We start from the raw sequence: 25,113 nt of genomic DNA on the forward strand, positions 1-25,113 counted from the left end.
GAGCACCCTTGACCTTGTATTTTTAAGCTTCGTCTTGGTAACTATGTGTGGTGTTTAGGTGCTTGTTTATTCTCTATTATGTCCCAGAATCATTCATGAATGATCATTCAGATTTTAGAACTCTTTTGAAATTGTAGTTGACATACAACATGACGTTAGTTGCATGTGTACAACATAGTGACTTGACAGTTCTACATGTTACAACATGCTCAGCCTAAGTACAGTTACATCTTTACATCACTGTACGAAGTTGTTCCAAGAATACGGAATCTACTCCTGATGCTGTACTGTTCCTCCCTGTGACTTGATTATTTTATAACTGGAAGTTGGTGTGTCTTAATCCCCTTCAACTGTTTTGCCCATCCCATACCCCACACCTCTCTGGCAACCATCAGTTGGTTCTGGGTATTTAAAAGCTTGGTTTTTTTAGTCTGTGTCTTTTTTTTTTTTTTTACTTTGTTTATTCATTTGTTTCTTAACTTATACATATGAGTAAAATCATATGGAATATGTATTTGTCTGACTTATTTCACTTAGCATTATACTCTCTGGCTTCATCCATATCGTTGCAAACGGCAACATTTCACTCTTTTTATGGTTGAGTAATATTCCATTGTGTGTATCTGTATTGCATCTTCTTTATCCATTCATCCATTGATTGAAACTTACATTGCTTCCATATCTTAACTATTTTAAATAATGCAATAAATATAGGGGTTTATATACCCTTTCTAATTAGTGTTTTACTCTTCAATACCCAGAGCTGGGTTGTATAGTATTTCTATTTTTAATTTTTTTTTTTAGGAATGACTATATTGTTTTTCATAGTGGCTGCACCAGTTTACATTCCCACCAACAGTGCACAAGGGTTCCCTTTTCTCCACATCTTTGCCAACACTTGTTATATATTGTCTTTCTGATACTGTTTTGATTTGGATTTCCCTAATGATGTAGAATGTTGAACATCTTTTCAAGTGCCTGTTGGTTATCTGTATGTCTTCTTTGGAAAATTTCTGTTCAGGTTCTCTATCCATTTTTTAAAAAATGCTTATTTATTTTGAGAGAGAGAGCAGAAAGACTGCATGTGCATGAGTAAGGGTGGGGGGGGGCGGGATGGGGGAGAGATTCCCAAGCAGACTCTGCACTATCAGTGCAGAGGCCGATGTGGGACTTGAACTCACAAACTGTGAGATCATGACCTAAGCCAAAATTAAGAGTCGGAAGCTTAACTGACTGAGCTACCCAGACACCCCTCTCTATCCATTTTTTAATTGGGTTATTTGTTCTTTTTGATGTTGAGTTGTAGGAGTTCTTTAAATATCTTGAATATTAACCCCGTATTGATATATCTATCATTTGCAAATGTATTCTCCCATTCAGTAAGTAGATTGCCTTTTTATTTTGTTGGTGGATGATCCTTTTAATGTATTGTTGAATGTGCTTTGCTCATATTTTGCTGAGGATTTTTATATCTATGTTCATCAGGAATATTGGTCTGTAGTTTTCTATTTTTTGTAGTGTCTTTAGTTTTGGAATCAGGGTAGTGATGGCCTCGTAGAATGAATGTGGAAGCATTCTTTCATCTTCTAACCTTTTGGGATAGTGTGAGAAGGAGAAGTGTTAGCTCTTCTTTAAATGTTTGGTAGAATTCACCTGTGAAGCCATTTGGTCTTGGACATTTGTTGGCAGTTTATTAGTAGTAGTAGTTGTCATGGGTTTGGTATGGGATGAGTTTTATTACTAGGAATTGGTGTGTTCAGATTTTCTACTTTCTGATTCAGTCTTCGAAGATGCTATGTTTCTAAGAATTTATCCATTTCTTCTAGATTGTCCAATTTGTTGACATATAATTTTTTGTAGTAGTCTCTCATAATCCTTTTCATTTCTGTGGTGTTAATTATTTCTCCTCTTGTATTTCTGATTTTATATACTTGAGTCCTTGCTCTTTTTTTTTTTTTTCATGAAGACTCTGGTTAAAAGCTTATCAATTTTCTTTATCTTTTCAGTGAATCAGCTCTTAGTTTCATTGATCCTTTCTATTCTTTTTTAGTCTCTATTTATTTTGGCTCTGATTTTTATTATTTCTTTCCCTCTACTAACTTTGGGCATAATTTATTCTTTTTTCTAGTTTATTTAAATGTAAGTTTCAATTATGTATTTATTATTTTTCTTGTTTCTTGAAGTAGGCCTGTTTTGTTATGAATTGCCCTCTAAGAAATGCTTTTGCTGCATCCCTAATGCTTTGGACTGTTGTATTTCCATTGTCATTTGTCTAAAGGTATTTTTTTTTAATTTCCCCTTTTATTTCTTCATAGATCCACTGGTTATTTAGCAGCATGTTGTATAGCCTCCATGTATTTTTTCCAGCTTTTTTCTTGTAACGGATTTCTAGTTTCATAGTGTTGTGGCTGGAAAAGGTGCTTGATATGATTTCAATCTTCTTAAATTTATTGAGCCTTGTTTTGTGGCCTAATATGTGATCTTTCCTGGAGAATGTTCCATACACACTTGAGAAGAACATGTATTCTTGCTGTTTTGGGATGGAATGTTCTGTATATACCTGTTAAGTCCATCTGGTCTAATGTGTGTTCAAAGCCACTATTTCCTGGTTGATTCTGTTTGGAATGATCTATCAATTGATGTAAGTGAAGTGTTAAAGTCTCCTACTATTATTGTATTACAGTCAATTTTTCTTTTTTTGTCTGTTAATATTTGCTTATGTATTTCGGTTGGGTATATAGATATTTACAATTGTTATATCCTGACTCTTGGCCTGATCCCTTTATCATTATGTAGCACCTTTCTTGGTCTCTGGTTACAATCTTGGTTTAAAGTCTATTTTGCCTGAGATAAGTATTGCTACTCCAGATTTTTTTCACCTTCCATTGGCGTAGAATATCTTTTTCTATTCCTTCACTCTCAGTTTGTATGTGTCCCTGTGTCTGAAGTAAGTCTCTTGTAGGCAGCACAGAGATGGGTCCTATTTTCCTATCTATTTAGTCACCTTGTGTCTTTTGACTGGATCATTTAGTCCACTTTCATTTGAAGTAATTGTTGACAGGTATGTACTTATTGCCATTTTGTTGTTTTCTGGTTGTTTCTGTAGTTTTTCTGTTTCTTTCTTCTCTTGATCTCTCCTGGTTTGATAACTTTCTGTAGTTTTGTGTTAGGATTCTGTTTCTTTTGTGTAAACTTATTACTTACTGGTGTTTGGCCTGTGGTTACAACAAAGTGCATATATAATATCCAATGTGTATAACAGTCTATATTAAGTTGAGGGTTGCTGAAGTTCGCAGACATTCTAAAAGCACTACCTTTCTATTTGCCACTCATGTTCTATGTGTATGACATCATATTTTACATCTTTAGTGTATCCCTTAACTAATTTTTGTATAATGTAACTGATTTTACTACTTTTGCCTTTTCCCCTTCATACTAGCTTTGTAAGTGACTGATGCACTACCTTTACTTCATATATGCTTTTGCCAGTGAAATTTTTTCCTTTCATAATTTTGTTAAGACCCTTCTTTCCCACTTAAAGAAGTCCCTTTAACAGTACTACATATATGCTTTTACCAGTGAAATTTTTTTTGTTTCATAATTTTGTTAAGACCCTTCTTTCCCACTTAAAGAAGTCCCTTTAACATTTCTTTTAAGGATGATTGAGTGGTAATGAACTCCTTTAGCTTTTGTTTGTCTGGGAAACTCTTTCTGTCTCCTTCAATTCTGAGTAATAAACTAGCTGTGTACAATATTCTTGATTGTAGGTTTTTTCCCTTCAGCAATTTTAATAGATCACATGCCACTCCCTTCTCACCTGCAGAGTCTGCTAAAAACTCAGCTGATAGCTTTATGGAGTTTCCCTTGTACATAACTAGTTGCTTTTCTCTCATTACTTTTAAGATTCTCTGTTTAACTTTTGCCATTTTAATTATTTTGTGTTGCAGTATGGATGTCTTTGGATTCATCTTGTGTGGGGTTCTCTGTGCTTCCTGGACCTCTTTCTTTTGGAACATATTCCTCTGTGCCTTCATTTTGTCTCACTCTCCATGTTTGTTACAACATATTAGGTAGATCAGCTAAGTCTCCTGGTCTTAGAAGTCAGGTATCCTGTGGGGCCCACTTGTGCAGTCCACCCTGGTCAGCAGAACCAGGTACTTCAGGGGTGTCTGCTGTGTGGGTTGCATGTGCCCTCCTGTTGCGCCTGGGCTGGACTGCTCTGGGCCTACTGGCAGGTGAGGCTGGTCCCCCTCCCTGGGGCAGTAGTTGGTTCAGGGGAATGCTCGCCAGGTGCGGTGGGGTGAACAGTGCTAGCAAGGACGATGGAGAGTACCAAAATTGGCTCCTACAAAGTCTGGCCAACCCAGGCTGCAGGAGAGAAAAAAAAAAAAAAATTGTATCCACCAGCACTTCCATTCCTGGACAAGTTCCTACCCATTCTTGCCTCTCCAGCACATACCCTAAAATTATTCAATAAATTTCCTTCATGTATAATCTAGGTGCTTTCCAGTCTGTTGTCTGTGCTGGGTCTTGGATTGAGAGGGACTGAGAGATACAGTGCACTGGCCCTTTAAGCACAGAGTCTCAGAGGCCTGTAGGCCCCCATGTCTTTCAGAGGTAAGCCCTGTCAACTTTTGAATTCTGAACGTATGGGGACTCACCTTTCTGTTGAAGGTCCCCAGTAACAGGGGATGCCCCATTATGTGATGTTTGCTGCTTTTGTGCCTTAGGTAGGATCCCTGTACCTGTGACCTCCGTCCATCCTATGGGTCGCCATGCAGGCAATTTGGTTCTCAGGTCCATCTTCGCTGCTTCTCCATGTACCTTTTTCTTTTAAGTCTTCAGTTGTGGAAGATCTGTTCTGTTAGTGTTCAGGTCGTTTTCAGAGTCAGTTGCATTATCTGTAGTTGTAGCCTTGGTATATCCATAGGAAGAGGTGAGCTCAGGACCCTACTATTCTGGTATTTTAGAATTTTTATTTAAAAACTTAAAATTAAAAGTAGGGTCATTTAGAAATTCCATAAATAACCAAATGGAATCAAGTTCCAAGTAAATGGTACTCATTAAGTTGAAGAGGACTATAAAAGGGCTATTATTTTCATATATTGTATTGACTATAATAATGAAATGGGTATCATAAATGAGAAATTGATGTTTGGTTCTAATGACGTTTTAACATTTGTACCTGCATTTAATGACATTTTGCCTATAAAAATCAAGCTGTCAGCAAGACTTCTTGGAGTGCCTTGGTCCGAAGTAATACTGCAAAGTAGCTAAACTTTTAAGGAGGCGTAATAAAATAAGAGAATTAATAAAGCATCATGGAGAATGTGAATTTTGAATTTACAATAATACTTCTTATGAAAAAGCTTTCTATAAACAGATTCCCTATAGATAATGAGTCAAGCTAAAGTATACAAGAACTTGTGACAGAAGAGCTGTAAGATCAGAAAACATGATCCACTTGGGGAAATGAGTCCCATTCATAAAAACGAATGGAAGTCATCTAGATCCACAGCCCTCCAAAAGGGGCCAAGAATGGGCTTGGGGGGGTGGGGTCATAAGCAACATAAGCAAGAACACAAGCCAATTTTTCTGCCCCAAGTACAGGAAACAAAAAAACAGTTCTTATATATGATTTGCTGAAGGAAGAGTACCAGAAAAGCTTACAATTTCCTGAGTCCTGGAGTTTGGTATTTCAGTTCTATATCCTCAGCAGTTAACACAGAACTCCAACAATATTAGGCGAACTGCAACTCTAATAGGTATGCTATATATTTTGTTAAATAATTACATTTTATTCCCAGGAAGATTATGATAAATTCAGTATATATGAAGAATACCCACTATGAGGACTGTCCCAGGCTCCAAATCCTTGGGGAATAACAAACCAAAGCAGCAGTTCTCACTGTGGGCAATTTTGTCCCAGCCATGTCTAGAGACATATTTTTGGTTGTCACAAATCAGAGAAAATGCTACTGGCATCTACCAAGGATGCCGCTAACCAGTCAACAATGTACAAGGACATCTGCACAACAGAGAACTATCCAGTCCCAAAGGTCAATGGTGCTGAGGCTGAGTGATCTTCAGCTAAACTAATTAAATTATAAAACCAACCTGGAATGGCTCCCAACTGAACCTGGGAGACCTGTACAAATCTCACAGATTTTAACATCATAGTCTGTTCAGTAAGTAGGATATGGAATATTGATGTCCCAAAGTAAATCTAAAGAAATGGCATCTTACCTTCTTAAGATAAAACTAAGTACCTGCTTAGGAAATGCGGGGAAATCTGCCTCAATGTGCTAACTTGGTTTTTCTAATTTGTGATCCTGTCCCAGCTTTTGGTGTTGTTGCTGAAAAGATTTACATGCAGATGTATGGGCTATATGGTGTTTTAATGGAATTTTTTAGTCAGTGTGGCATTCAGTTAATTCATATGAAATTTATAAGGTATGATCTTCATGATAAAATTGTTTGGATTACACAGGGGACTTTTTGGGAAGAGTTCTTTTGATAAAGTAAAGTTCTTTTGACTCTCAATACGAACCGTACAGTATGAAATGCATCCAAAATCCACAAAACATCTGTTACGATTTTGGATTATATGTGGACTAATAGCTCTGAATTTATGGCTCTCCTTGTGCTTTTCTGTAACATTCACCAATGTTCATGAGTTTGGAGAGCGAATTCCGGAGTTGAGAGAAAGCTGTGCAGAGTAGAAGACATTCTAAAGGGGCACCTCCAGGCCAAAAGCATGATATCTGCAATCGAGTGGCTGAGATCACCTAGACTATATGTGGACCTTCCAAATGCAATAAAGTCTCACAATAGTGTCTGGTGGTAAGACTTAGAAAATAGCAAGGCAAATGGAATCCATGCTTACATTTTGTAAATACTGTCCTTATACATAAATAGGCACATTGAAATGACAGAGCTATTAGGAAGTATTTACCAACTGAACCATGATTACTTTTATGTATGCAACCAAAATCAAAAGTGAGTAAAAACAGGGGTGCCTGGGTGGCTCAGTCTGTTGAGCGTCCGACCTCAGCTCAGGTCATGATCTTGCTGCTTGTGGGTTTGAGTCCCACATCAGGCTCTGTGTTGACAACTCAGAACCTGGAGCCTGCTTCAGATTCTGTGTCTCCCTTTCTCTCTGCCCCTCCCCCCATCTCAAAAATAAATAAACATTAAAAAAAAAATTTTTTTAAGTGCGTAAAACCACTGAAAATTGGAACTCTCCTTGAACCAGCCATGGATTCTTTTATGGGTAAAGTTACCAAATGACAATGTGTTTTGTTATTTGGATGACAGCCCGATTGGATTCTCCTTTGAGTTATGTTAGCAACATGACACTGCTAAAAAAGGATTTTTAGCTTTATTTCTGACCTTGTATTTTGGTCTCTCAAGTGACTAGGAAGAGAGGCTAAACATTTGGCAGGAGTGGGAGAAGAAGCTTTTTCCTCTTGGATATAGTGACGTTGAGCAAGCTACCTAACCTCTCTGTGTCTTGGCTTCCACATTTGTAAAATGGGCAGAATGCTAGTGCCTCTCTCAGAAAGTTGTCTGCGTATGACACCAGTTTACACAGGTGACATACTGGGAGCCAAGCCTTGTACAGAGAGAGGGTCAACACCGTGATTCCCGTTTTCTGCCATATTTTCCCAGTGGGCTCTGCTGCCCTTCATCTCTTGCACAGCCTTTAAATCACAGAAAGGGCCTGTCTGTGCTCCTTGGAGTCCTACAAGTCGCTGGTGGTTTCTTATTGTCCCTGCACACCCAGTCTTTAGACCAGAGACTGGCTCACAGAAGCTCAGTAAAACATTGTTACATCACTCTAGATGACACTCTAAATTTCTAGATAACATTGACAGCCTGCTCCTTCCTATTCAATCTAATATCACTCCCTTCTTGTATCCTGCAAACTGAAATGTTAAGTGTGCCTCTTTGTTTATACTGACGTGGTCTAGGTTTATCCTTGAGTAAATACCAAGGTTGTCCAATTATTTCCTAGCTGACGTAAAGTTAGGACTGGCCTATTCTCAAAATGTGGGGGGAAAAAATGGAACAGATTCCAAGAAGGCCTTAACTTTAAACCAGGTTGTTTCAGCTTGAGAGGTCAAAACAGAAATCGATTGCCCACCCCTGCAATGGAAAGCACATGAAAATCTTCCCTCTGAAGATCCATGGGGTGGTAACTCACCCTTTTAGTCAGCTGAGTATCCATCATGAAATTGTGCACGTGTTTTTCTGCTTTGGTAAGTTCTAGCTTCCTTGCCACGACAGCTACCACCAGGGCTGTGCAACCAGCACCCTGAAAATCAGAAGAGAAGAGAACCCCAACAAGTTATGATTTTTGGTCTCAGCCACAGTAAAAAATGTTTTTCACCAAGTACATAAGAAGCTGGAGATTAAAAAAAAAAAAAAAAAGTAGCATTCAGTGGCTTTAGTAATTATGACCAAAAATGCATGGTCAACAAACACAAGTAGCATGCCCGGAGATTGGGATTCAAAACCTTAGTTCACGTATTTTAAGATCTCAAGCATAATATGTGAATCAAACATATTTTAATACTAAGAAATAAATGGTGAAGGGGCAACTTGCTGAAATTTCAGACATTTGTTAAAAAACAGAGCAAGTCTGTCTGGAAATATAACAGGAACAAGTAATAGATGAGTAAATTAGCATAAATGCATGGAATAGAAATAACAATTATTCTCTAAAAAAATAACACTGCATAATCTTCTCTCAAGATAAGACCAGAGGTCTTCCACCCAATTGACTGTGATGTGCCAGGAATGAAAAGAGAGAGCTGCATTATCTCGGTGTATGCACAACTTCAAGATCATGGGAGGATCTCTGTGATTTGAACCTGGACAATGGAGACATAGAAAGTGTTGAACATAAGGCATAGTCGTCCTGTTCAGATGCTTACCAATACTAAGAAAGGCATGGGTTACCTTTATTTTGCAAAAGATCAGCCGCGCTGTGTTTTGAATGATAGGCCCCTGTGCAGGTCTCTTGGGAAGAGATGTGAGACACTGTGTGGTACCCCAGGGATTAGAGTTTCCTGCTCCATGATCACGGGCATGAGGTGTGAGGACTTCTTGGTTGTAAGAGCAGTGATTACATACAGGGCCAGGAGGCAGGGCTGGGCACCTCTTGGGGGGTGGGCGGCAGGAGGCGGTCTAGGCAAAGTCATGCTGTTGCTGCCACCTCATGGGTCCTGGGCACAACTGACTTACCAGGAGAGAAGGGGGAGCTACTGAGGAGCTGTCACAGCCTGAAGAGCTCCTGACAGGCCTGTGAAAGGGAAGTCCAGCCCTCCAGAAGGAATCACTCCCCTGAGAGGGCCACAGGGCAGTAGATATTGCCCAACTGTCTCAGTGGACACAGAGCAACGAAGGCAGGGTCCACACAGGAGCCCAGTGAAGAGGGACACCCAACAGCATGATGTTACAATTGTGGATCTTTCAACAGACTTGAATCCTCTTAAACTAGTTTTTTTAAGTGTATTTATTTATTTTGAGTGGGAGAGAGAATCTCAAGCGGCTCCGCACTGCCAGCGCAGAGCCCGATATGGGGTTCCATCTCACCGTGAGATCATGAACTGAGCTGAGATCAAGCGTCAGATGCCTAACCGACTAAGTCACCCCTGAACTAGTTTTTAATAGCATCACCTTTATGTTCACAAAAATGGTAACATGCTCACTGGCTAGTTAGCCAGGAGAGTCTCAAGTTCCCATAAGGTACCCTGGCTTTCCTTATGACAAATAGGTCTGAAAATCACTCATTATGAAAGTAACTCTGCATCTTCCATATAAGGTAGTCTTCATCTTCAGGATCTAATATTGAGGAGTGGTAGTTGCTCCTAGCATGCCCGTGTCCGTAATATGTTATGGCTGTATTAAAATTTTATTTCTGCGATACTTAAAGACAACGTAATATTTAAATAAGCAAGTCAGAAAATTATATGCCTAATTTGCTCCTAATTTTATTTTTTAGAATGGACCCACAGTTGGGAACAAATTTAAGGAGGCGAGCAACCTGTACTCTGAAAACTGTAAGACACTGATGAAAGACACTGAAAAGGACACAAATCCATGGAAAGATATAACAGGCTCATGAATGGGAAGAATTAACAATCTACAGATTTATTGCAATCCCTATTAAAATTCCAATGGTATTTGTCACAGAACTAGAACAAATGAGCCCCAAATTTGTACAGAACCACAGAGAACACAGCTGGGTAGCATGCTCCCTGATCTCAATCTACACTGGAAAGCTATGGTAATCAAAACAGTACGGTACTAGCACAAAAACAGACACATACATCAATGGAGTGGGATAGACAGCCCAGAAATAAGCCCATGCTTATATGGTCAATTTACATCAAAGGGGACAAGAATAAAAAACTGGGGAAAAGACAGTCTTTTCAATAAATGGCGTTGGGAAAACTGGACCACTTTCTTATACCATACACAGAAATAAACTGCAAATGAATTAAAGATCTACCTGTTAGACCTGAAACCATAAAAGTCTTAGGAGAAAACATAGGCAGTAAACTCTTGGCCATCACTCTGAGGAGTAAATTTTAGATTTGTTTCTTCAGGCACGGGCAACAAAAGCAAAAAATAAAAGGACAATATCAAACTAAAAAGCTTTTGCACAGTGAAGGAAATCATCAACAAAACAAAAAGGCAACATACCTACCTAACAGAGAAGATATCTGCAAATGATAGGTATTCAGATAAGGGGTTAATATCCAAAATATATGAAGAACTACAACTCACTCAATAGCCAGAAAAATCAAATAACTTGATCAAAAATGGGCAGAGAACCCAAACAGACATTTCTCCCAGGAAGACATCCAGATGGCCAATAGACACATGAAAAGATGTTCAACGTCACTAATCATCAGGGAAATACAAATCCAATCCATACCACCTCACACCTGTCATAATGGCTGATACCAAAAGGAAATAACAAGTGTTGGCAAAGATGTGGAGAAAAAGGACCCCTCGTCGTGCACTGTTGGTGGGAATGCAAACTGGTACAACCACTGAGGAAAACACCATGGCAGTTCCTCAAAAAATGTTCAAAATAGAACTGCCATATGATCCAGTAATTCCACTTCTGGGTGTTTACCTGAAGGAAATGAAAGCCATAATTTGGAAAGATATATGCATCCCTATGTTTATTGCAGTATTATTTAAGATAGCCAAGGCACAGAAGCAACCTAAGTGTCTATCAATAGATGAACTGATAAAAATGTTGTGTATGTCAACACAATGGAATATTACTCAGCCATAAAGAATGTGATCTTGCCATTGGAAACAGCATGAATGGAACTAGAAGGTTTTATGCTAAGTGAAAGAAGTCAGAGAAAGACACGTACTATATGGTTTCTCTTGTATGTGGAGTTTTTAAAAAAAACGGACATCACAGAAAGAGACTAATAAATATAGAAAACAAACTTGCAATTATAAAATAAATCATAGAGATAGAAAATACATTCCAGGGAATATAGTAAATAATATTGTGGTAACTTTATATGGGTGACAGAGGGTAGCTAGACCTACGGGGATCATTTTCTAATGTATAGAAATGTCAGGTCACTGCGTTATACACTGAAACTTATATTGTATATCAGCTATACTTGAAATTAAAAAAAAATGGTCTTTGGAAGCATACCCATCTATTCTGTTCACTTTCAAATGTTTGCCACAAAATGTACACAGTTTTGGTGTACTGATAAGGGGCTAATCACAATCAGCGGATGGAATCTGTGGCCACTCAAGATGGCTGTCTATACCTACCCACTGGAGGGCAACACTTGCTCGAGAAATATAGGATCACCTGCAGGCTGTTCCCAGGTGCTTGTCAGTCAGTGAGTTACAAGAGATTCAAGAGCAGGGATGCTTTCTGAATAAGCAGAAAATGTAAAAATCTGAGGGGCTTCCACTGTTAGATATCTGAGAGCGGCAGTTGGCACTCAAAGTTGAGTATTGTTTTCCCCTGGCAGGTGGCCACTGCTGAGATCCTTCTGGAAAGAAATCAACACCCTAACAGGAGTGGAAAATCACTGGTATCAAGAGCCTTTGAAAGTCGATTTTTATTTGTGTTTATTCTTGGGCTCTCTTTTTTCCTGCTACTGGCCCATTCCTTGCTGAGTGTTCTCTAGATCCCCCAAAGTCTTGTGCACGAAAATGAGTATCGCTGTTGCAAACTGCAAAAGCAAGGGAGTGTGACAATTTGGGAATTACTGCAACTATTACCTGTGTATGTCACTCCATTATCCTAGCTGTACCCTTTGATGGCACCTCAAGAGCCACTTAGGAAACCTCTTTCTGTTCATATACAGTCACTCCTTTATTTATTTTTAGTTTATTTATTTTGAGAGAGAGACAACGAGCATGATTGAGGGAGGGGCATAGAGAGAGAGGACAGAGAGAATCCTAAGCAGGCTCTTCGCTGATGAGGGCCCTGAACTCACAAACCATGAGACATGACCTGGGCTGAAATCAAGAGTTGGACGCTTAACCAACTGAGCCACCCATGTGCCCCTCCTTTACTTTCATTTTAATTAGGGAAGCCATACGCTTCTATGTCCCCAGGTCCTGAATAAACCAGACGAGGATGCCATGTGTATAGAATTGGGTTTCAAAACAGTAACTTTACAAAAATAAAATAAATGTGGAGATATGCAAAATTGCTGGTTCACCTCCGAAAGCTTTCTAGGTCCGAAGTAAATCCCTGCCAACATCAATGTCATTTAAGTCATTTAAGTCACGGTGTGACGCTGCTGTCCACTCAGTATCTATTTCCAGGAGCGTTCTGTTTCATCAAATGAATACAAATGAGAGTAAACATGCTTTTACAACATTTTCTCCAAAGTTGTCGTCATCACAATGGATGTGGAAACAGTTGGGATGAACATATGTTACTCTCTGAAATGAAGATCCCTGTATGTCTTTAACAAGATGAGTCATATTCCTTTCACCAGAGTCAGAAAGTGTATCCTGGTTACTTTTCTCCCATTTCGTTTATGTTACGATGGAAAAACTAAACAGATCATTGGCCTGTCCCTTCAAGATGCTCAGGCACCTAAAAACTAAATGAAGAGAACACAGTGTTTATGAAGCCAATATATTAAAAGCAAATCTTGAGGCTCTCCTTAGCTGGTGTATCTTCTTTCCTTCTAACAAATTAGATGTTGCAAGGGAGAGAGAGGAAGAGGAGGGAGAAAGGCCTTGTCCATAGAAGAGGTAATTATGAATGTTCATCTCCCTATGTCAGCTCAGTGTGAAGCACACAAATGACGACCAGAGTGCCTAAGTAGTAGTTGAATACCAACACCTGAAGAGTCTTAGCTGCTGCCAAATTAAAATACAGGACTTTTTGGGGCACCTGGGTAGCTCAGTCAGTTGGGCGTCTGACTCTTGGTTTTGGCTCAGGTCATGATCTCACGGTTCGTGGGTTCGAGCCCCACGTCAGGCTCTGTGTTGCAGTGTGGAGCCTGCTTGGGATTCTGTCTCTCTGCCCTACCCCCTCAAAATAAATAAATACACTTTAAAAATAAAATACAATAGTTTTCAGGGCACCTCGGTGGCTTGGTCATTTAAGAGTGGGACTCTTGGTTTCAGCTCAGGTCATGATTTCACACTTTGTGAGTTCAAGCCCCACATCAGACTGTGCTGATGGCATGGAGCCTGCCTGGGATTCTCTCTCCCTTTCTCTCTCTGCCCCTCCCCTACTGACTCAGTCTCTCAAAATAAATAAACTTTAAAAAATTTTAAATATGATACTTTTCTCCACTCTATATTTCCTCATCAGAGCACAGAAATCGTAAGCCATGTTGGCCCCCAGGATGCCCAAAAGAGACGTTCATCTTCCCCCAGGTAATTTTATCACACAATGTTGGAAAAGTTCAAAGTACTCCCATAATTTTACTTCAGGTCACCTGGTTGTTCTCATCCTGCAAATACTTTCGAGAAGCTTTTCGATAAACCATTCTGGGAGCAAGCTTTTAACCATTTAAGGATGCAAGCCTGTACAGAAGGGAAATTCCTTTATTAGGACCTTTGGGTAAAGGTTTTGATTCTGATTTTAAAAAGGCAGCTGCCAAAGATTTGACGCAAATACTGAAATGTGTAATTTTCTTTTAGAAGTCCCAGAATCCCCACCCTCACCAAGAAGGACTAATGAAAAAAATGCTAGTGTTCAAAATACTCCAGCATTAAATTAATTATCTTCCTGCAGTTCTAATAATCACTCCTAAAAGCTCAAACTTCAGTGTGATAGCCAATTTCTTTGACTAACAGTAATTAAAATTTATCAAAACATAGTTAATTTGAAAAAAAAAAATCATGCTTTTTCCTTAAGATACATCCAAATTAATAAAGCAGCTTTAAGCCTGATTAATATTTTTCATTTAAAAATATCAGCTTATCCTCCAAGAGGAAGGTAAAATGAGAGTTTGAAAATACTGCCCATGTTTCTGTCCCTGGGCTTGAGTGACTCAGTCTATAGAACAATAAATAGATTTTAGTGCCCTTGTCTGATATAAATATTTTTTCATGAAAGTTCTGGCAAATAGAATTCTCTAAAAGACTCAGCTTTGTTGTTACATCCTACTGGAATTCTGCAAGATCTCCTTGGGTCGTGAAAATCAATGACAAGGTAATTTTGATGAGAAATGCCCCGAGTTTATCAAAGACGGGGTGGTACTTGCAGATAGGAGGGCAGAGGTCAGGTACGATGTCCTCATCCAATGGAAGAGGGGAGGTGTGTGTGGTTTTTTGAGTTCAGGGATAAAACCGGTGCCTGGAAAACCCAGGTCTCCCTCAGAGTGAATTACTTGTTCAGCTCATTCTTGTACATGGATGGTTGGAAAGTGGCACAGAACTCTGGTCATCAACAATGACTCATCCCCGGGTTTAAATCTCATTAGCAACGGGCGCTAGTGTGAGTGCATGTACTTTAGAGACAGGAAGGCCAGCCTTGCCAACTAAAAATGCTGATAGTTTAGAAAACTTAGGTGGAACCATGGCATCTACAAGTCAAAAGCTAGAAGGTCACAACAACTGCCGCCTCTATTTGCCTGTGCTTGAGAGAAACCAGCGGTCATCTTTCTTAAGGAAGTTTCTTGTGCAGAAATGAAGGTCGGCTTGGGGGCATTGGTGGGGAATTTAGCCTTAGGGCTGAATAGGCCCGTGGTACCCCTCCTGCTACCCTGCACAAAATAGGAACTATCCTAAGAATTTAAAGATAGGCTTTCCACACTGAGCCTTTATTTGATGAGATTCGGTGAATACACCAGAAAGACCCCCCAAAAGAAATGAAAAGTAAATTAAAAACTTCTTCAAAGTTAGTATTTGATAGTAAACACCTGATGCCAAATTGTGTAAGACACATATAAAGGATCCTAGGTTTTTATTTTATTATTATTATTTTGCTTATTCATACATGCAGTACCAAGTTTCTTGGGATTTCCATATCCATTGGCAGGGAAAGAAAAATCGCTTAATGGAAAGACAGAAAGTAGCAGGAATATAACCAGACCTTAGGTTTAGCCCTCTTGAATACCAGTCATTTTCCTTATAAGCTCTTGCTAATTTATGGCTATGTTTTGGAATACTCTCAGACTGAGTGGACAGTGTAGTGTGTAATCCTACCCTTCAGGATTAAAACTGCTCACCTCTGACAGTTGACTGAACCACCATGGGACCTTCAATTAAGGCTCCTCAACACTGGGGTAAATTGATGCTGACAGGATTATTATCCGAAGTTCTCATCCTAAGATGGTATAAAAATTAATGACTATATTATTGTTGTTGTTCCCTAAGTAAAACTTGAAAGATTCACTGGTGCCATGATTTTTCAATTGTTATGAAATGCAGAAGTGTTTGAGCAAAACCTAAATCACACTTCTGAAAGGGACTCACTTGAGTTGAGGAATCCATGGGGGGACCCTGTGGAAGTCCAAGGGGACCATTTATCACACACCAACCTGTGTCCCTAGGATGGGGCAGATGACACTTCATGTTTAAAGGTAATTTTGCCCCCAAATCTGGTCATCCATATTCTACACAAAGGGCCCACAAGAGACGTCATAATTCCACAGAAATGGAGAAGTGAAAATTGCAAACGAACGAAGGACCTTCATTCTCATATAAGACAGGAGATACTCTGTCACCAATGAGGTTGTATTGTCCTCTTGAAACAATCATCTGTATTCATAAGCAAGGGGAGATGAGAGCTTCCAGAATGTGTTTTGTCTAGATGTGCAGATATGAAAGGGCAGACAGGATAACCTTTTAAATGCTAAGCAAAACAATTCCCTTCTCTGCATCCAGCTGGAGATCATGAGAAACCAGCTCGAGCCGACAATAGCGAAGACACAACAATCTCACAAGGTTGCCTGCCTGCCACCTTCAACCAAAAGAATAAAGCCATTGAGAGAGTTCATGCCATTGGTTATGGTGACATCCACACTAATGAATCCTCAGGTCCTTGGTACAACCCCACAGAGGAAAGACAGATGAATAAGGAGAAAAAAGGAATTACAACCTTCATGGCTTTTCTCTGGAAGGGTGATGAGTGACTTATTATACGATCCTAGGATTTTATGGTTTTAAAATACTATCCAGGAGAGAGAATGAGATCTTTGTCTCCTCGGCTTTACTATCAGGTAGGTCTTGGTAAAAAAGGAACTTTCTGCGTGATTTGTCTGACCTATCACACGTTTCAGTATCTGAGATCCCGTTATTCTAGCATTTCCATCATCATTTATGTAGAACATTGTAAACGAAGTTGTAAAAACTATGAGAAAAGCTTTGCCTGATTGGCTTGTATTCACAATTGATATTTCAAGTGAGGAGAGGTTATTTTTTGAAATGTTCACTTGTTACTCTCTTAGAAATATTCTGGAAAACTCTCTCTCCTCATTGTCTAACAATTTATTTCTGCCCAGAGCACTGCAGATTAATCTTAATGTCCTTGGCTCCCAAAAATATCACTCATGACACAAATTAAGCTATTTAAAAATTTTAAATCACGGTTTAATTTTGGGTTTGTAACCAATGAAATGTGAACATCTAAGATGATGCCACAAAATAATTCATTCGTTTCATTAGCTTTATCAAGAAATGCAGTGCTCATTTCTTTATTTGTACATTTTTGAAATGGGTAAGTGTTTTAGATGTTAGCATGTGGATCGACTGTATCTTATGTCAAAGTAAAAAAAAAACACATAAAGGTATAAATTCTATCAATTTCAAAACACAAGAACCAGAAAATTCAAATATAAGAGAAAACAAAGAAATACAGTACTTTGGAGAAAATATACAAGATGATTCAGGGATGGCCCTGTCCTCTCTCAGAAGTATTGTAAATCGTATTTCTTTTTCACAATTTAGTAGGGGCCAGATGGAGAGAGGGGGAGAGAGAGAGAGAGAGAGAGAGAGAAAGAGAGAGAGAGATGGCCCAGGGGAAATCTGACATTGTACAGTTTATCTAAACATGCATTGCAGAAAGCCCAAGGGGCAACAGACAAATAAATCCCCCCCCCCCCCAAAAGGAAGCCATATCTGGCTTAGATAATCCCCAGGTGACAAACTGGTATTTAAGTCTCTTGGAGGGGGGGAGTATCTGACGAAACATATTTCAGCTTAAGGAAACTAACCTTTTATATGAACTGTGAAAACAAGTGATCTTTTTCTAGGTATCTATACTGCCAGCCAAACACTGCACAGGCAAACACTGTACAAGTTTGTAGGAAACCTCCAGCCATACACTGCTGATCCCTGGGAAATTTACAAGGGATAGAATTAACTCCCCAACTTGCCCCCAGGAGACTGCTCTGGGGCCCGACTCAACGGGAGGCTGCCTGGGCTAGGGACAGACACAATCCTATTCCTCCTAGCATTTCACATAGGCTCGTCCAAGATTACTGAATTTCTCTACATGCAAGTAAACCATTTTGGGTGGGGCCAGTTAAGAAAGAAATCTGTCCCGGGGTGCCTGGGTGGCTCAGTCGGTTGAGCGTCCAACTTCAGCTCAGGTCATGATCTCATAGTTCGTGGGTTCGAGCCCCATGCCGGGCTCTGTGCTGACAGCTCAGAGCCTGAAGTCTGTTTCGGATTCTGTGTCTCCCTCTCTATTTGCCCCTCCCCTGCTCAGGCTCTGTCTCCCTCAGTCTCTCAAAAACAAATAAATGTTGAAAGAAAGGGAAGGGAAGGAAGAAGGAAAGGAAAGGGAAGGAAAAAGGAAAGGAAAGGGAAGGAAAAAGGGAAGGGAAGGGAAGGGAAGGGAAGGGAAGGGAAGGGAAGGGAAGGGAAGGGAAGGGAAGGAATCTGTCCCTTAGAAGGGAAATAGAGTGGAGCTTCTCAGGCTGAGAACAGAGGGCCTGTTTCACCATGAATCTAGACAGTGGCAATGAGGTCGCTATAAATTTCAGTGCACACAACACATTTGTGTCCATATAGATTATAAGTGGATTATAACTTCATGTCTTTTGTGAAGTAGGATCACCAGTGACATCTAAGCAAAGGAGCGGTTCAAACAACTAAATAGATTTGTGCTGTCTGATGAGGCTAGAAAGACAGGAAGGGCAAAGAAAAAAGCAAGGAAAGCTACAAATACCACAGGATCCAGGCAAGGTTAATCTCCAATCTGGCTATGATCCACTGCATATTAGGCTATTTGCACAAGCCCTGAGTCATACCTGATTCAACAATAAAGGAGTGGGGGGGGGGGGACATCTTGCCAGAAAGGAACACCAAGGAAATTGTTTCTAAGAAGCTTAAGGGGAAAGACTCTGTAATTACCAGTTCTGTGTGTATAAATAGCATCATTCATGTCCCTCGTGGGCTTGTTATGGCCCTCCAAAAATACACCCATGCACATTTCATTTCCCAAAGCATTATGCTATATGATAAAATGCTATCTCTTCTGAGGAAAAAGGAGGAAGTGATCCAACAGTGAGCAGAATGGGCGCTACCCGTTGTAATGAAAAAAACAAAAAACAAAAAAACAAAAAAGTTCATTAAAATGCACAAAACTATTTTTCTTGTACAAGCAAACCATGTTAAATTATAACCCCAGATCGTATTCTGTACAATTGGGACTTGAGATGGGCCTCTCGTTACCACTGATGACCTTAAAATTGGCCCAGATTTTATTTTCACATCTAGCTGCCTTAATCCCCGTTTGGTTACTACCAAGTGGGAGAAGAATGTTCCCACTCCATCTATGCCCTGGGCAGCTCAGTCCTTCCAGCCAGTTAGAACTCTTGGAACAATCTTCTGAGGCAGCTGCTAGCAGGGTGCGTGTTGCCCTGGCCACCATTCAGAGGCCCTCACATGGAGATCCTGTCCCTCTGCTGCCAGCAGTGGCGGCATTGGGAGGGATGCCTAACATCAGAAATGCTGGGAATTTCCTGGCTTAGGAGCTCCTGGTACTCGTTCTCATAGCCCAACATGTAAGCAGAAGATCAAAGAAGCATCAAGATGATACTTTTCGCTGTCGCCAAACTACACAAAGCAGATGAGAAATGGACAGAACCCAGGTCACTGAACACAGTGCATCGATTAGAAGCTACGTCTGGCTTAAACACTGAAAAGTTCATACTACATTGTCATCAATTTGAGATAACCTGCTGGCCTCCAATGTGTATACACCTAAAATACATGGAACCAATTAGTCCTGGTCAAATCGGGGTGGGTACAGGGTAGTGATCACGTAGGAACTTGTGCTGCGTCACAGAAGAACAGTGACATGTCGCTACGGGCAGCAGACTTTTCTCAAGGGTTCCGCAAGACCTGGCCACCCGTCCCAGCCTCATGCCATGGCACTGTCCCACTTTTCACCCCTGGCCCAATGACCTTGCTCGAAGGTACCAAGCTCCCCCTTGACTCACTACCTTCAAATAAACCATTTCCTCCTCCTGGATGCCCTTCCTTCTTGCCACACTGCCTGGCTATTCACCCTTCACACCTGAGCTCAGAAGTCAACTTTCCCGGGATGGAGGAAAGAAAATATTATTAAGAAAACCATAAGGAAGGGGCATCTGGGTGGCTCAGTCGGTTAAGTGTCCCACTCTTGGTCTCAGCTTAGGTCATGACATCATTATTCATGAGTTCGAGACTTGCGTCAGGCTCTGTGCTAGGATTCTCTCTCTCTCTTTCTCTCTCTGCCTCTCCCCTGCTCATGCTCTCTCACTCCCTCTCGCAAAATAAATAAATAAACCAAGAAAGAAAGAAAGAAAGAAAGAAAGAAAGAAAGAAAGAAAGAAAGAAAGAAAGAAAGAAAGAAAGAAAGAAACTCATAAGGAAGAGAAAATACATTTACAGTACTACACTGTATTTATTGGAAAAAAAAAATCTGCATATCCTTAGACCGTGCAGTCAAAACCCATGTTGCTTGAGGGTCAACTGTAATCTAATTCTGTGATTGAGAAAATGCAATTTTTCAGCCCTTCAGCACACTTCAGGATAGGTTGTTATGGTCCGCATTTTGCAGATAAGGAAAGTGCGTTTCAGAGAAGAGAAAGTGTACCTCGCTCTTATGACAATGAGAGGACCCAGACTGAAATGAAGAACTTCCTGGCTGCAGCTTGGAGACCAGATTTGCTCGTCAAAACAAGTGCCTCTCCCCACAAAAAGCAATCCAACAGCCACTGATGCTTCATGGAGCTGTATCAGGCTAAGAATGAAGATCAAAACCAGCCATGTTGTCTCGCAACCTAGAACTGATTATTTATACTGGCTGCTGGCTGTTGGGAAACCTAGTAGCTTGCAATCAAATCACACTGTGCACCTCCATGCCTTCATGGTCTAAGAGGATAAGCAAAAGAAACAAAGTAAAAAGACACTTACCATAATTCCAGTAAGCAAACAGACTCCTTTCCCACAGTATGTGTTAGGTACCATGTCACCATAACCAATGGAGAGAAAAGTTATTGATATCAACCACATTGCTCCGAGGAAGTTGCTAGTAACATCCTGTTGATCATGGTACCTGCAAAACAGCAAACAGAGCCGGGCCTTTATAATTAATCTGCAGTATGGCTGCCAAGGGCAATTTGATCCAATCCAGCGAATTCACTAAGTAGCGTCCATAAACTGATCTACCGGAAGGTTTTCAAATCTCACTATTATGTGTCAATAAAATTGAGGTGTCCCTGAGCAATCTGACAGACATCAGGACGTTCCTCAACTTGAAAAACAGTCTGAAAGGGAAGCTATAAAACAGGACAAGCGCTTTTTTCACTGGTAGAAACTGACAAATGCATATTTCTTTCTGAACTCTGCCCATGCCTTTCTCATGGTTCCTCATTCCTTGACGCCTGCTGATGTGCCCAACTTAATGGGACCGTATGTGGTACTGCATGCAATCTGTAATCTCTCCCCGCACCCTTCCAGTAGGAGGAGCCATGCTGTTCCCTTTGCTACCTTTATTTCTGTGATGAGCCAACTCCTAGTCATCCTTCAAATTAAATGCAGGTGGAGCCTTTTCTCTCTGCTCTTCTCCCAGCCCCTCCCCTGCATGCCCTCAGCATCCTCTGTATTCCTCCCCCACAGGACATTACTGAGACTGTCTACCTGAAGGTCCTGCTCTAGCTGGCTTCCTTGAAGACACAAATGTGCCACTGATTGCACAGTCCCTGCCCAGAACCGGAGCTTGATAGAAATCACTGCCTCACTAGTTACACACGAAAAGCTTGCAGTCAAAAAGAGAGGGAGGGATATAGTTTATCCTAATTAGTCTTTGAGGTATCAAGATTTTTGTGGTGTGGAGGAGGAGGAGCGTTTTTATATCAGAAATATATATCCTATGGGGGCACCTGGGTGGCTCAGTCGGTTGAGCATCCAACTTTGGCTCAGGTCATGATCTCTCGGTTTCTGAGTTCGAGCCCTGCGTGAGGCTCGCTGCTGTCAGCGTGGGGCCTGCTTCAGATCCTCTGTCCCCTTCTCTCTCTGCCCCTCCCCTGCTTGCACGTTCGCGCTCTCTCTCAAAAATAAACAAACCTTAAAAAAAGATATCCTATAGTGTTTATTTGAATTAGCAGCACTGAACAGTAATGCTGGCCCATCATGGAGACACTGCTATCCGCCATGCACACGACAGTGAGGCCAAGTGAGTTGTTACCCCAGAAGAACTTGCCTTGGATGCGTGTGCTATGTAGTCATGGAGCAGAGTGCCCCTCCTCTAGTCTCCGCGGCAGTCAGACCCCAGACTCTGGTCACCACGGGTATTCTTGGTTCTTCACCCAACGTCTCCTAAGGACCACTTTCCTTCACAGCTCTCAGATACCACTGGGGAGGGTTTTCCTGGCCTCATTTCTTGCTCTCCAAAGCATGCTCATAATCTCCTAGCTTGCCCATGCTCAATCCTTGCCAAAGAGCACACCGTGAGTCTTGGGTGGTAGGAGGCTAGAAATCTCCACCATTCCACCCTAGTGAACTGCCACCAGGACCCAGCTGTAGAAACTCCTCTTCCCAGAATGGCCAGGTCGAGAGGTTGTCATTGCCAAAATAGAGGTCAAGTGCATTCCTAGCTTTCCAGGAAGACAGATGAGTGCATTCACCCTCATCTGTGATGCAATCGGTGCTATACTTCAGCTGCAACATGAGCTAATAGGCTCTGTGACCTACTCTGGGGGCATGCTGGGCCTGTGTAATAAGACCTCCATGGGCGAATGTGGTTTTTATTTTAAACAAGACGCTTAGGGGCGCCTGGGTGGCTCAGTCGGTTAAGCGTCCGACTTCAGCTCAGGTCACAGTCTCATGGTTGGTAGGTTTGAGCCCCGCATCAGGCTCTGTGCTGACAGTTCAGAGCCTGGAGCCTGCTTTGGATTCTGTGTCTCCCTCTCTCTCTCTCTCTCTCTCACTCTCTGCCCCTTCCTCACTCATGCTCTCTCTCTCTTTCAAAAATAAGCATTAAAACAATTTTTTAAAACAAGACCCTTTGAAATAAGCTTTAGATGATAACTCTTTCATGATATTGGGGCTCTCTGTATTTTTCATCAAGCACCTGCCTAAAATAGGGAACACACTCCCCTGGTGTGGGTGTGTGCTGCACAAGAGAGGGGTGGCAGGGGCACTCATGTCCCATACAGTCTTTACTTGTGAGACAAGGCCTCTTAACAAAGCACGATCGACATAAAGATCTGAGACACTGAAGAGGTGAAGACTCTAATTCCCTGATGCATCTGTAGTATTTGTGGAGCACCCGCTATGTGTTCAGCCCTTGGCTTGGATTTTCTCATGTTACATCATTACTTTAAGACCAAGGCAACCTTTTGGCCAAAACAGTGATAGTCCCCACCCTCTATCAACCAGGTATCCTCAATCACTTAGAAAATGCGATCGTGTGCCAGTGAAATCCTCAAGTTATTTCCACACCATGAATGGCCAGGACACATGTGCACCTACAAAGAGGCGTGTGAGATTTCAGACTATGAACAAAGGTCTCTAAGGGAAACCTTCATGGCTGGTGTCCACAAAGATATCTCAACTTCGTCGTGGGTATGGAGAGCTTGCCCATCTGTTCTTTCCAATTTGGTTTCCAAAGCTCGGAGAAGTAAACAGTTTTGAAAATTACCATAAAAAGCATTCACTGGAACGTTTAGGCAACCCGATTCCTCTTTAGTTGCTTACCTTAATAAATGCCCAGGTTTTAAATACACAAATTTGACTCTTTGCAAAGACTCTCAAGCATTACACCATTCTATCGTTCTGTCAATATTCATTATATACTACGCACATTATTTTGGGTCAGACACTGTAATCCTGTAGTGAAGGGCCTAATTAGAAATAAACTTTCTAGGAATTGGTATTTTAGGGCTTGGGATTCAATGGTAAATTATTTTTTTTTCTGCTTATGAAATAATAAATCTGCCTGAAACGTAGCTCACCAATATGGAAAAATAACATCTTGGACTAATGTTTATATTACATTCAGACATACTTACTTGTGAATAGTCAAGAGGGAAGCAATTAGGGAACCGCATTAGGCACTATTTGAATAATCAAGATTTCTTTCCTGGCAACTAAAATATCAAACTTATCAGCAGGATGATATTATCCCTTAGAACACTGCCAGGTTTGGAACTATGCCAGATTCACACCACTGTGAGTGATTAATCTGCACAATGTAAAGGGTAAAGAAAAAAATTTCAAGACACTGTTTACAGATGTTTATTTCACAAACTTAGACAATTCCAACCTTCTTCACAAGAACTATTCTATGAAAGACGTGAAGAAATGACTCAAAGTGGCAAATTTCAAATTCTGATCAGTATGAATCCTTGTTTAATTAAAAATACATCAAATAAGATTAAAATTAGAGCAAGGGAGGCCTGATGATCTCAAGCTTTTAAAATAAGAACTCTGGAGTTTGGAGAGAAGACTTACTGCACTGTTTTAGAGCAGTGCACGTTTCATAGACATAATGGTTGTGAGATTGGCTTTAAGGTTTGGAAAAAAAGGCTGGGGCGCCTGGGTGGCGCAGTCGGTTAAGCGTCCGACTTCAGCCAGGTCACGATCTCGCGGTCCGTGAGTTCGGGCCCCGCGTCAGGCTCTGGGCTGATGGCTCAGAGCCTGGAGCCTGTTTCCGATTCTGTGTCTCCCTCTCTCTCTGCCCCTCCCCTGTTCATGCTCTGTCTCTCTCTGTCCCAAAAATAAATAAATGTTGAAAAAAAAAAATTTAAAAAAAAAAAAAAAAAAGGTTTGGAAAAAAGGCAAAATATTCCTTTTCTTGGTTTCCATTCATTTTTTTCACTGTTGCCATTTTCTCAAGTGGGTCTCCCACTTGTTCTTATATCACAAATATGACAGCTTTCTGTGATACTTGTTTAAATTTGCCAGGTTATTTTTCCCAGGGCATTACTGAATTCTTCCCTGAATGAGGTAGCATCTGCCCTGCACCCCGGACTCTCTCTCAGCATCTTTCCAGAAGCAACAGGAGCTTTGGCCACACGAGTGGCTGGCACTATGCCATCCTCTTTCATGGCTTTGTTTACAGGTGCGATTCCTCCTCCACCCCCCTAGCCCTGATTTGTATTTTGAGAATCTACTCATTGGTCCCCTTTTCCAGACTCCACA

The 25,113-nt window shown here is 40.8% G+C and overlaps 1 protein-coding gene across 2 annotated transcripts in view; it reads right to left on the reverse strand.

Annotated features, from left to right (window-relative positions):
• KCNN2 (potassium calcium-activated channel subfamily N member 2) overlaps positions 1-25,113 on the reverse strand; it is a 474,348-nt gene that overhangs the window by 15,635 nt on the left and 433,600 nt on the right. For both annotated transcript variants that reach the window (XM_086705936.1, XM_025924196.2), the window contains exons 7-8: positions 20,884-21,025; positions 8,207-8,317 (exon numbers count right to left, since the gene is read on the reverse strand). In XM_086705936.1, coding sequence (XP_086562062.1) covers positions 8,207-8,317; positions 20,884-21,025 — 253 coding nt within the window. The remainder of the gene's footprint in view (positions 1-8,206; positions 8,318-20,883; positions 21,026-25,113) is intronic.

The sequence above is a fragment of the Puma concolor genome, chromosome A1 (assembly GCF_028749965.1).
Source record: "Puma concolor isolate L17-30 chromosome A1, mPumCon1.1.hap2, whole genome shotgun sequence".
Taxonomy (NCBI): domain Eukaryota; kingdom Metazoa; phylum Chordata; class Mammalia; order Carnivora; family Felidae; genus Puma; species Puma concolor.